Raw genomic sequence first — 13889 nt, 5'->3', positions numbered from 1 at the left:
AGCACCGCCAGGCCCAAGGTGCGAGACCGTGCTCCCGCTCGTCTGGCCGCCGCTCCGCCGGGCGAATGTGACTGTTCCAGTGTTTTCTGCAGCCAACAAGCCAGTTCTGTCACCCGCTTGCCTGCACACAAAGGTCGTTTTCACGGCTACCCAGATAAATCCCCAAGAGAGTGTATTTTCTGGTGTCCCGGCCACGGCTGATGGTGTTTTATGTGTAGTAAGCATGCCCACTACCCAGTGCCCATCTCTACACACAAGTACAGCCTGTCACACAGGTCCCGCGCACTAAACAGAGGACCAGACAGACTGTCCAGGAACAATGTTCCGGCAGGCGAATGGTCTCTGCACCCACAGACAGTCCAACTACTGTGGAAGAACTTCGGCAGAGCGGAAGTAGACCTGTTCGCATCTCAAGAAAACGCTCACTGTCCGGAATTTTTCTCCAAGTGCAGGGACGTGTTGGCTCGTGTATGGCCCCGCCGTCCTCTCTATGGGTTTCCCCCCGTCTCTCTCCTGCCTCAGGTGATAGAGCGGATCAGGGAAGAAGGATGCTAAGTACTGCTGGAAGCACCGTTCTGGGAAAACCAGCCTTGGTTCCCAGCTGTGATGCAGCTGGCGAGCACTGCTCCATGGCCAGTGCCAGTGAGGAGAGACCTCCTCTCTCAGGCCCACGGCTCGATATGGCATCCTCACCCGGAGTTGTGGTCCCTTCATGTCTGGGCCACCAACGGATATATGATGAACTCCCTAAGGGAGTACTAAACACGATCACGCAGGCTAGAGCTCCATCTACAAGACGGCTCTGTTCCTCAAAATGGTCTGTGTTTTCGGGCTGGTGCACAACCCGTGGCGTGTCACCCACAGACTGTGGAGTGACGGAGGTGCTTTCCTTCCTACAGGAGCTGTTGGACAAGGGCAGGAACCCTTCCACGCTCAAGGTCTATGTGGCGGCTATAGCAGCGTTCTCTGGTGCTGGAAGCCATGAAAGGTGGACCATTCGAGCCTTTACAAACGATTGATCTGAAATACCTGTCTTTCAAGACTGTGTTTCTGCTGGCTCTCGCCTCGGTGAAGCGCATAGGGAACTTGCACGCGCTCTCTGTGCGCGTGACGTGCATGGAGTTTGGGCCTAATGACTCTAAAGTTATACTCAAACCTAAGCACGGTTATGTTCCAAAATCCCTCAACACACCATTTAGGGCGCAGGTCATCGCCCTGTAAGCCCTACCGGTCTCTGATGAGGAAAGATACCCAGTCAGGGTATTACAAGCTTATGTGTCTTGCTCGTCTGCTTTTAGGCAGACGGAGCAGCTCTTTGTTTCATTCAGTGGGCGTTCTAAGGGACTAGCCGCGTCGAAACAGAGCCTATCCAGATGGATAGTTGACGCTATAGCGCTGGCATACGCTTCCAAGGGCATGCAGTGCCCGTTGGGTGTCAGAGCACATTCCACGAGGGGCGTGGCCTCTTCGTGGGCCTGGTCGAGTGGGATTGCCTTGCAAGATATTTGTACGGTGGCGGGCTGGGCCTCCCCGTCAACATTTATAAGGTTTTACAACCTGGAGGTTCCCGCCTTACAGGCCAGGCTGCTGTCGGTCTAGTTAACCAGCATGGTCTGACCTGATGCTATCAGCTCGGAATGCTGCGTCTACTAAGCACTGCTCAATGATCGACAGTGAAAGTAGTAGCACAAGATGTGCCTGGGCAAACTGTGTAAGACCCACTTTTCCCCATCAGTTCAGGCCGTACCCCCGCCCTGTCTGTATGATGAACTTAGCGTCTGAGCAATGCTGCATTATGTGGAAGAGTGTGGCTTCGCCCCTCCCTCTTCCCGGACTCCCTGTGAGTTCCCTGGGTGATTGTGCACTATATGAACCCCGGGTTTCGCCCTTGGGTCTTTGGTTTCAGATCTCAGCATGCACGGCATTTTACACTGGGTCCCCTAGCGTAAGATACTTACGCAGTACGAGAGACCTCTCGTAAGAGAACGTACTCGGTTACTAACGTAACCTCAGTTCTCTCTAGAGAGGGAACGAGTACTGCGTATCTTGCCGTGCATGCGCACGCTCTGGTTGCTTCGATGATGAAAAACCAGATAATAGCTGCCTGCGTGCAGTATTTATAGGCCTAGACCACACCCATAGTGGCGGGACATGACGCAGTGGGCGCGAAGCACCCTCACTGGGTCTGACGTCACGCTAGGCCTCGCTCGATAGGCTGCTGCAGTTGCCGCAGAACAGCCAATAGGCGCGCGAGCTGTCTCGCCTATGTCTGTATGCTGCTGCAACACGTTTTGCATTATTACAAAATTAAGGATAATTTTTGGCTTCAATATCTCATGGAAAAGGATTTTCCCCTAGCGTAAGATATCTTACGCAGTACTCGTTCCCTCTCTAGAGAGAACCGAGGTTACGTTAGTAACCGAGTACGTTTTAGTCTATGAAAACTGATGACATTTTCATCTAGTTTTAGTTGACGAAAACTGATATTTAGTCTAGTTTTAGTCAATGAAAATTGTATTTTAGTCTCTTTTTTTTTTTTTTTTTTTTTTTACAGATAAATTCATTTATACTTCCCCAAAATGCCAAGAACAAACAAACAGACTTGCACAGCTCCATTGCTGCCCCAGAGAAACAAAATGCATCCACTGTTGCCTTAACGCTGGGTTCTTTGGGAAGCTAAACAAAGTTATTTTCCTTCATAAGCAAAAACGCACTTCTTTGGTGATATTTTTGACTTTGTGATCTAGAAACAAAATGACAAATCTGTTTCGAGCAAGTCCTGGCCAGCACTGCCAACTTATACGAACCCTGAAGGATTTATTTGGCACAGAAATACTCAGTTTTTGAAACTTTGATCAGGTTTAGCATGAGAATCCAACTCTTTAAAGGGGTGCTATTATGCTTTTGAATTTTTTGGGGAGACAAGGACTAATGTTTAGATAGTCAGACTTGTAACCCGAAGTTAGTCAATGAAAATTGCATTTTAGTCTCTTTTTTTCTTTATTATACGTTCATTTACAGATTAATTCATTTGTGTAAGTAAAATGACAATTCATTTATTTATTTATTTTCTTATGGTTTTCGTAGCACAAGTTGATTTATTTTATGAAATTCTCCAAAAATAGCTTGGACATCTAAGATGACTATTTCCACCTTTGACCACAAGATGACATTAGTGTGCATCGTGTTGAAAAGCTTCAAGTAATGTACCTTTTTTCACAATACAGTTGAAGGGAAAGCCTTGGTGCTTCGAAAAGCTTTCCCATCACTACTAAAAAGTGCAAATAAAATGTGTGTGTTGTTTCTTCTTTTTCTCCCAAAGATGAACCCCGGCTGGCTGGCCAACGGTCCCTTTATCTGTGTCAGACTTAACTTTGTTTGAAGCCATCTTCTAGATAATTCCGCGAGTAAGACTCCTCAGCTCTGGCTATGGGCATGCGCACATCAATCTAACGTTATAACATTTTGTTTCGTCTTGTTTTCGTCAACGAAAATAAAGAGACATTTTAGCATAGATTTTATTTTGTAAACCACATTTAGTCTCATTTTTATTCGTCAACGATATTGTATTATACATTTAATTATAGTCATTGCCACATGACCAGCATTTACGTTTCGTCTCGTCTTCATCACGTGATAAAGGTTCGTTGACGGCAATTTTTAGTCATAATTTTCGTTGACGGTAGCCAATATTCTCCACCCTCAATACCATGACTGAAGTGAGTCCCTTGAGCAAGGCAACGAACCCCCAGTAAAACCCTCCTTAAATAAGTTGGAATGCATTTTTCATTTGTTTTGCTTCTCTAATTATGGTTTCATTTATTATTTTCTCTCCTGCGCTATGCCTTGTTACCTTGCATCTTGTCTTGTTCATCGTCTTGTGTTCATTCCTGCCCCGCCCTGTATCCTGAGGTTTCCTAATCACTGACTCTCACTTGTGTATCAAGTGTCAAGCCTCTGACTCTGTGAGCCTCCGCCTAGAAGCAAAACTAATGCTTCATCTGAGAAATCTGTCTTTTGGTTGCTGCCAAGTCTTTCTTGCCATTATCCTGCTTGGTGCTCCCTCTTTCTCTGCAGCCTTTAAGCCTGTTGTCACCCAGGACTGGTCTCAGTGGTCACCCTCCCTCATGTCATCTGCCCTGCCCTAACTGTTTTAACTGTTTCACACCTAGCTGTGCCCTGTGTACAGTCTTGTCAATAAAAAACCATCACTACTCATTCTGCATCTGAATCCTCTCTCTCTTGCAGATCTTTTTTTTTTTTATTGTTTAAAATTTAGCTTTGAGTTTCTGTATAGTAATAGTATATACATTACTAGTTACACAGTTTCTGTTTTTCTATGCTTAGGGTTACATTTCATGTGTTAACTTTCACCTGTGTTAATGGGGTAGTTAACCCAAAAATGAAAAAAAAAAAATTTGGGTAAAAAGTTGAGCCCCACTTTATATTAGGTGGCCTTAACTAGTATGTGCTTACATTTAAATTAATCATTTGATAAAATGCACTTATGTACATGCATGTTTTTACATTGTACTTTTTAAAATAGCTGACATTGATTTTACATTGATAATTACACTGTTGACCCATCCCTTACACCTTAACCCACCCTTAAACATGCCCATACCACCAAACCTGTCCCTAACCATGTCCCACCTCTATAGCAGTAAAATGATTTGCAATACAATATCAACACAATAAGTACATTGTACTTTTATTAAGTGGGACAAGTTGTTCTAAGTCTGTATGGGTTTCTTTCTTCTGCTGAAGATATTTGGAGATATTTCTATTATTTATTTATTTAATTTTCCCATAATAGAAGCCGATGGCTACCGTCAACTGTCTAGTTACCAACATTATTCAAAACATATTTTGCAATCATTGTATTTATATTTATATACTTTTTTTTTTTTTTTTTTTTTTTTTGAGATCTTTTTTAAGAATATTTATATTTTTCCCAGAAGACGATATAAAATGACTGGTGGACTATATGTAAACATATATGTAAAGTATCAAATGCCAAAAAATAAAATAAATAAAAAATTAAATGAAATAAAACAACATTTTGCAGAACTGCAAGTCACACTTCTATGAAAGGAACTCATAATAGCATAAATGGGAGTAGGCTACTTTACGATCGCAGCATGCTGTAGTAGTTTACTTGCATCCGCCAAAAGTTTGGTAGAGCCATTCAAACAATGAAATAGAACTCTGAATATATTAGTATAATATTATATTACTAAATACTGATATTATTAAACATTGCATTCTCGTGTAACTTCTGCATGAGGTTATCTCCTACCTTTAATGGTCCTTATGCGGTCATGATCCTTCCACTCGCATCCACAGAATGAAGGCAAAGCGATGAGAATGACTGTTACCCTCTCAGTGAACACGGATGGTTTCTGTTCTCTGGAAAGAGTCTGTTTTGCGGAAATGAAACTTACCCGCCTCCTTCACTCTAAGTTCACTAAGTGACAAAAAAAAAAAAAAAAAAAAAAAACGTTTTCACTTAAGTAACTCCAAATTTAAGTAAATCAGACACTAACTGTTGCAAACCAAAAACAGGAATATATTGAAAACAAAAATTACCTGCGCCTTTAAGGCACTTTATAGCCTAATTTTAGTCAGTTTAGCTCAATTTAATGCAGCAGATGTTTATAATTTTTTTAGTTAATATTAACCTGAGCAGCACAGAAAGAGAAATGTCAATATGGCGAGGCGAAGGGTGTTAAACGACTATAGAAACTAGTCTAGAATAGAAAAAAAAAAGATGTAGCCTAAACATCTGAAGAGAAATAATAATATTAATATTAATACTAACACTAATAATAGGTCTACTATAGGCAGTCACTCGCAATAAAAAAAAAACACATAGAAGGATGAATTCCCGTTTAATGTATTATTTACGGTGGCAAAAATAACTTTAATAGCTGTACTTTTGCTTAAATCAGTATTTACCCTATTTATTATAACTACATAGTAAATGTAACTAATAATTTTCTTGCCGTTAAACAACTTTTATTTTGATAGTCTGCTTAGGCTAACTGTTACTCAATGGCTTCCACGAATGCTAGAAACTGATTTTCCTTTGTTAACAGTGACAGCATCGCTATCAGTTCGTGTGATTTTCGAGTCAAAAACTCGAAAATACGTGCATTACCATCACCATTCTACATGTCAGTTCATCTGTGGTGATTTAGCATATACCAGCACCATATGGACAATCTGACGCGAGTCGTATAATGCAGTGAATAAGTAACGTTAGCGACTTAGACATGTAACGTAAATAAAGGCTCCAATGATGTTTTCGGAGGAAACGGGTTTGAAAGGGGTGAGTTTTCATGTTTGCAATTGCTCTTGGGTGTTGCATAATCACGAACAGGATGAACGCAGGAAATCAGGAAATGTCTCAATTCTGTCCTCAGAATGTTTCCTCTTTGTAATTCACCCTTGCATCATTCATTTTTGCTTGTCTCTTGTGAATAATGCAACAGGGGACATACATGTACAGCTTACCACGCCCAGTTCGATAGAGAACATCCTCAGCTGCGATTGTTTGCTTTTGTTTGAGCGTTTTGGATGTTTAATATTAAACACTTGCGGTCTTCGGGACAGTTTTCCAGGAAGGAGATGTATAAAATAGGAATCAAACCTGATGAGCTCAACCATAAACAATTATAGCATGTTTTCAAAGCTATTATCATGATCTGGTTTTATTACATGATCGCTATCTTAGAATATGACGCACGCGTCATAATCTGATTGTCATATACTGTACAGGACACAAATATAATAAATTACTCTAAGCTCGCTGACTATGGCCAATACGAATATTTAAATGAATGAAAAGCTACATTCACTATGTGTAAAGGTAATATTTTCCCATCCAGGCCCGTTAGCCCTTCAGCGTAGAATAAAGGAGGCAGAGATTTTGACGGATGCCTTGCTTTATTTACTCAGATGCGATAAACTTCATTATTCAATATTTTGGCTCATTTTTAAAGAGGGATGTAGACTAAATAATAATGTATAATCAATTCTGGACATTAAGCCAGTACAAAACACACTCTCTAAACGTGATATCATAGGCAGCAGAACAGCAAAAATACATTCACCCTTGTAAAATGTGATAGCCTATTATAAAATGCATAATTATAAATGCATAAAATAGACTCTGGTAAAATATCTGCTAAGCTATATGATAGCATATGTGACCCTGTATCACAAAACCAGTCATAAGTAGCACAGCAGGTATATGTGTAGCAATAGCCAAAACTACACTGGGTCAAACTTGAATGATTTTCCTTTTATGCCAAAAATCATTATTAAGTAAAGATCGGGTTCCATGAAGATATTTTGTAAATGTCCTACCATTAACATATCAAAACCTAATGTTTGATTAGTAATATGCATTGCTAAGAATCTTTAAGACAACTTTAAAGACGATTCTATTTTATATCACAATATTTTTAGATTTTTTTGCACCCTTAGATTCCAGCTTTTCAAATAGTTGTATCCCAGCCAAATGTTGTCCTATCATAACAAACCATACATAGATGGAATGCTTATTTATTCAGCATGTATGCTCAGTTTCACAAAATTGGCCCTTATGACTGATTTTGTGGTCCAGGGTCACATATTTGCAATTTAAATATTGCTCACAAAAAAAAAAAAAAACTAACAAACAAACAAAAATAGGTTATCACAGTAAAAAGGTTGCTACCAATCTTTACATTTATTACAAGCTACTTGAAATATTTGGTCAGAAACAAGTGATGTTGTATCATGTTGCACCCATTTAATTCTTATTCATTGTATGTATCTGAGTTGTACACATTTGTAAAGAATTAATAAAAACATGCATATTGCATTTTTTTTTATGTTCATTTAGAATACTTTTGTGAACATTTAACCTTCATTGCCTCTTCTGATGGACCACCATTGGATAATGACCTTAAATTAGACGTTTAATAAATGTTAAAGTCACTGTAGAGTGAGACAGAAATGATGTACAAAGAATTTTCACTAGTAATAATAAAGAATTGGCAAGTACACTCTTAAAATAAAGGTGCTTCATGATGCTTTTTTTGTCTAAATGGCTCCATAAAGAACCTTTAACATCTGAATATTTTATTTCTATCTATTAACTTCAGATTATAAAAGGTAAAAAAGAGATGGTTCCTTAATTGTCACTTCCATTTTTGTACAGAGACATGAAAATGAAGAATTCAAACCTAAGTTTTTATAATTCATGAACAAAAACATTTCGTAATATGAATTTAATGTACTTTTTCCATGTAAATTCATTGTCTGATTTTAAAATGGCTTTCAAAGGGTGAATTTTAATATTTTAAGTTTTCAACTGATATATCATTTCTTATGATTTCTAAAGTGTGATAGAGAAAAAGGCAACAGGGAAGTCTGTTTATGACAAAGGTCAGAACTCCTGTTATGAAGTAGATTTTCGAGGTGCACTCTTGTCATAAATGAATCTATTATTTTTCCTACATAATTTGTAACACACAAAAAATGTAAAATATCTATTTAGGAGCCTTAGACCTTTCCAACAATATATAGTTTGTCATTATTAGATTAGGATTTATTTGTAAAATGGTGAAGAAACTTAGGCGTCCCACAGAGTGGACGGGTGACAGTTAAGGGGTTAAAGAACCTTTGACTGAATGGTTCTTTGCGGAACCAAAAATGGTTCTTCTATGGCATCGCTGTGAAGAACCTTTTAAAGCCGCTTTATTTTTAAGAGTGTAGACATGTATTAAACAAGAATTGAATTATTTGTTTAAAAAGTACTCCTATCCACCTTTTTCTTTAACATGGAAGTAAGCTTATGGGTGAGACTTCCGGTTTATTAGGCAATAACGAGAAGAATAATGAAACCGGAAACCAAACCTATAAAATTTACAACGGAAAAAAAAGGAGGATAGTCTTACTTTTTATTCTTTGTTAAAACAGTGACTAATCAGGCTAAACTTTTTGATTTGTTAATGTTTTTTTGTCATTAGGTGTGATGGGTTTTGTTCAGCTCTGAGTCATCAAGCATGTCTCACTCTTCCAAGCCTCGATCCCACCCTTGTGGCCTTTGCGACAAGTCTTTTGCCCAGATATCCATGCTCACCAAGCACCAGCAAATGCACAGCGAAGACAAGCCCTACAAATGCCCCTACTGCGACAAGTCCTTTACTCTTTCTTCTCGTCTAGTTCTACATAAACGCACCCATGCTGGGGAGAAGCCTCATACCTGCCGGCTTTGCTCCAAGACCTTCATCTCATCTGCCCACCTGGCCTTGCACCTGCGCTCACACACTGGAGAGAGGAAATACAAATGCAGTGTATGTTCCAAAATGTTCATGCAGTCGTCTCAACTTATGCGGCACAAAACCATCCACACTGGCGAGAAGCCCTTCAAATGCACAGACTGCAATAAGTGCTTTGGCCGTGCCTCACACCTGAAAACCCATCGTAGGCTCCACACCGGTGAAAAACCCTTTAAATGTACTCTATGTGAAAGGGCTTTTACGCAAAAAGCTGGGCTTATTATACACTTGCGCTTGCACACAGGTGAGCGGCCGTTTAAGTGTGACAAGTGTGGTAAGGCCTTCCGCACATCAGCCCATCTGCTTAACCATCAGGCTTTGGAGCTGGGCGAGGGCAGGTACATCTGTGCCACGTGCCACAAGGGCTTCAGGTCGGTGTCCATGCTAACACAACATGAGAAAAGCCACCAGGGCAGCGGGGTTCTGTGTTGTAGCGTGTGCTCTGGGACCTTTCCTCACTCCTCTTATCTGCAGCTGAAAGTGCACTTACAAAACAGAGAGCAGCTCTTTCATTGCAAGGTGTGCAACAAAATCTTTGTGAAGATGGCCACTTTTGAGACACACTGCAAAAAGCATCAGGAAGAATGTGAGGATGAGGAAGTAAAAGAGGAAGACACACATGATCCCCCATTTGAAGTGCACACTGCTGCATCCCCAGCAGCATCGACGTCAGAAGTCAACACCCGTTCCAAAACAAGAGCCAAAATTAAAAGTACAACGGAAAACTCATGAGAATGGACAGGCAAACGTTTTATCACATTCTCTTAATGCCTCTCCGCATGATGCTTTCATCTGTTCTTAGTTGTATAAAATAATTATGATAGTTCTCTGCATGCACACACTACAGACACATAGACCATGTACAGTTGTACAAAAACTTGCCTTTGCACAGCTTTATACATTCAACTTAAAGGAGAAGTTCACTTCCTGAACAAAATTGTACAGAAAATGTACTCACCCCCTTGTCATCCAATATGTTCATGTCTTTCTTACTCCTGTCGTAAAGAAATTATGTTTTTTTTGAGGAAAACATTTCAGGATTTTTCTCCATAGTGGACTTCTATGGTGCCCCGAATTTGAACTTCCAAAATGTAGTTTAAATGTGGCTTCAAACCATCCTTAATGTGATTGTAAATGATCCCAGCCAAGGAAGAAGGGTCTTATCTATTTTTTTTTTATTACAATTTAAATACTTTTTAACCTCAAACGCTTGTCTTGTCTTGCTCTGCCTGAACTCTGTTTTTTTTTCCCGGTTCAAGGCAGTTAGGGTATGTCCAAAAACTCCCATCTTATTTTCTCTCTCAGCCTCAAAAATCATTTAATAATCACCCTACGCCGCTGCAGAAATAACGACCCAGTGTTTGCAAAGGGTACATCCAAAGATGATCAAATACCCTTAAAAAAAAAAAAAAAAAAGGTAAAACAGCGATGTAGGGCGATTTTGAAGTTGAGGGAGAAAATGAGATGGGAGTTTTTTGACATATACCCGAACAGTCTTGAACTGGAAAAAATGTTCAGGCAGAGCAAGACAAGACGAGCATTTGTTAAAAAGTATATTAATTTGGGATTGTTTGAAGCTGCATTTAAACTGAATTTTGGAAGTGCAAACTCGGGGCACCATAGAAGTCCATATGGAGAAAAATTCTAAAATATTTTCCTCAAAAAACAGAAAGAAGAAAGAAAGACATGAATCTTGGATAACAAGGGGGTGAGTCCATCATCTGTAATTTTTTGTTCTGTTATTTAATATATATATAAGATACACAGGATGTGTGCCATTTAGAATTGAATTGAGCATGTTGTTTGAATTTCTATTCTATTCCATTTTATTTAATCTAGATTTGAATTGAGGTGGCTAACAGATTTCGAACAAATGCTCTCAAAATATCTTTATTTAGTTTATATTTTGTACAATATAGAATGAATTCACTTTTGTGAACCAGGGTGGAACTTTCTATATTGAATTTTATTGCATTACAATTCTGAAATTCTTCTTTGTGTCATTCTAATTTAAAGAAATTGTATATAGTTTTATGTGTTGTTGCTATACTCTGAAGATCCCGATAGATAAGTGAATGGAATTCACTGTAGTAATTATACTGTTATCACTGCCATAATTAACAGTGTATGGTTAATTATGCACATGCACTTTTTGTTTTGCCGTAAAGTAATCTGCCCTTTTTCAGAAATGTCGTACCTGTTCACAAAACTTAAGCTACATTCTCCCAGGACAGATGTTTAGGGGGAGATGTCACTAAATGCCTTCATAAAAGTCAATGTTAAGTTAAAATAATTAGAACTTTGACAATGCAAGGTGAAGAACTCGGATACAACTGCTTTATATTTCAACTCCTCAAAAACTAACAGTATTGTACATACTATATCTAAAAAAAAGAAAGAAGTGAAGCTAAGGAAAGCTCTGCAGATATCGACAGAATTGAAAGCACTGACAGTATTAATAACAGTCTATAAATGCCAATTTATTTATTTTTGCTACTAAGATTGTTAAAGCTTTTCGCATATAACCATCTGACTGCAAATTCTATCACATAACTTAAACTTTGTGAAAAAAGGAAACAAGGGCATTGTTAAATCTAAGTTATGGATTGTGCACAATGACAAGGTCAAGTTAAATCTCAAGTTAAAAAAAGGAAAATCTGCAGGTCTGCACAGGAAATGTGGAAAAACATTTAAATTTGGCCTTGTCATTGTGCACAATCCACAACTTAGATTTAATAATGCCGTTGTTTCCTTTTTTTTCCACAAAGTTTAAGTTGTGTGATATAATTTGCAGTCAGCTGGTTACATGCAACAGACAACTACAGAGAAAACAAATCCTTGCACGTGACCCACAATACACAAATGCTTGGTCAATTTATGAAGCGTTATCCTAATCCGCAAAGTATTATGCAGTAAACAATGATCAGATTATTCTGTAGATTTTTATTTATCTCAAATATAAAATATTGTTAAAATAAATGTATGTGGTTGTTTCCGTTTTACTGTTAAATTTATATTACGTTACAGAGCCACACAAGGCAAAGTCTGTGATTGACATCTGCCTGGGGTCATCATACTTGGGCAGTAACATAATTTGGAAAATTACATTGCAAACAACTGGCTTCTGGATTGAATCTGCACGAAATCAAAACCAATTTTCTATTGCTTTTGTAAATGTATTTACACAAGTTTACTGTAATTTTAATTTATTTAATGCATCCTTGTTGACTGTTAATTTCTTTCAAAATAGCCTAGTCTTACTGACCTCAATCGCATTTTCAATCGCATTAATTGAAATATGTCTAACCTGTTACCTGGGCAGAGCCGTATAACGCTTGAAGTTTGTTACTTTCCATAAGTTAGTTTTGGAAAACAAAAATGTTGTTTTAGGAATTTATTGGTGATTATTTTGCACTCATTTCTAGTGAGAAAAATATACTTTATGTGCATACAACTTTATATTAAATGCAATAAATGCTAACAAATGTGTAGGCTGGTTTATTTCAAGCGCATCACCCAATTCTTTTACTTAACGACGAGAGACGACGAAAAATGTAATGTTGATGTAATAATAATGTTATTGCTTGATAGCAACACTAGATGGCGCTAAATGAATTCTAATGAGGAGAGCTGCGTGGTGATATGTTCATTAAAAGAAAAAAGTTATTGGTACATTTATGATGTTGGTCATTGCCAAACAACATGACACATTACAGAAGAAATAACTCTTCTGAGCCAATATATATATTTTTTTAATTAATTCATCACACAGCTAGCAAACAGTTACTTTGTTTGGAAACAGTCAGTTTTTTAGTTCACTTACTGGTTGTCAAATTTCAGGAATTTTCAAGGCTGGAAACTTTCCATAGGAATTAATGAGAATATATGGGGCTTAGTGGGAACTAAGTGGAATAAACTGGACATTTCTGAAATTGCAGGTTAGCCCATAACAGGGAACTTATATGTAGTTGAAAAATATATGAACATAACATGCACGGATAATCTTTTTGAATCCTGCATACAAAATAATGTCAAAAATGTCCATCTTAGCATGTACATTATCACATACATAACTTCCTTTTGCTGTGTGTTTAAGGTATTGTGCCACAAATTTATATCATTGTAAAAACAAATACACTGAGCAAACATTTAGCTGAGATACTAAAAAAAAAAAAAAAAAAAAAAAATTCCGAAAGATCCTCCTCCCCACACAACCCAAGGGGGAATTCCCTCTTATGTCCTTGTTTTAACTACCACTGGACTATTGAAGCCACAGTTCTGCATTTGAGCCTGAAGACTATACATCCATTCAAGTAAGTTTTGATATTTCTTGGGTAAATATATTTGATCTAGCAAATACCAATATGTGTTTATACAGTAGCTAGATAGCCAGTAAATCAGATATGCTATATATGCTAGTCAGCAATATCATGGGCTAGCTTGAAATACATCTCTTATGCTCATCAAGCCTGCATTTATTTGATCAAAAATACAGAACAGAACAGTAATATTGTGAAATATCATTACAATTTAAAATAATGGGTTTGTGTTTAAATA

At 38.2% G+C, this 13889-nt stretch overlaps 1 protein-coding gene across 1 annotated transcript; it reads left to right on the top strand.

Moving 5' to 3' along the window:
- Positions 1-6076: 6076 nt before the first annotated feature.
- On the top strand, positions 6077-12791 carry LOC141340860 (uncharacterized). The gene is made up of 2 exons (XM_073845953.1): positions 6077-6331; positions 9021-12791. Exon 2 carries the CDS (start codon positions 9057-9059, stop codon positions 10062-10064), a length of 1008 nt encoding a protein of 335 aa, XP_073702054.1. The 5' UTR covers positions 6077-6331; positions 9021-9056; the 3' UTR covers positions 10065-12791.
- Positions 12792-13889: the final 1098 nt, after the last annotated feature.

Source organism: Garra rufa, chromosome 8 (genome assembly GCF_049309525.1).
Source record: "Garra rufa chromosome 8, GarRuf1.0, whole genome shotgun sequence".
NCBI classification, from domain to species: Eukaryota; Metazoa; Chordata; class Actinopteri; order Cypriniformes; family Cyprinidae; genus Garra; species Garra rufa.
Note: the sequence above shows the minus strand (reverse complement) of the source record. Positions and strands in the feature narration are given on the sequence as shown.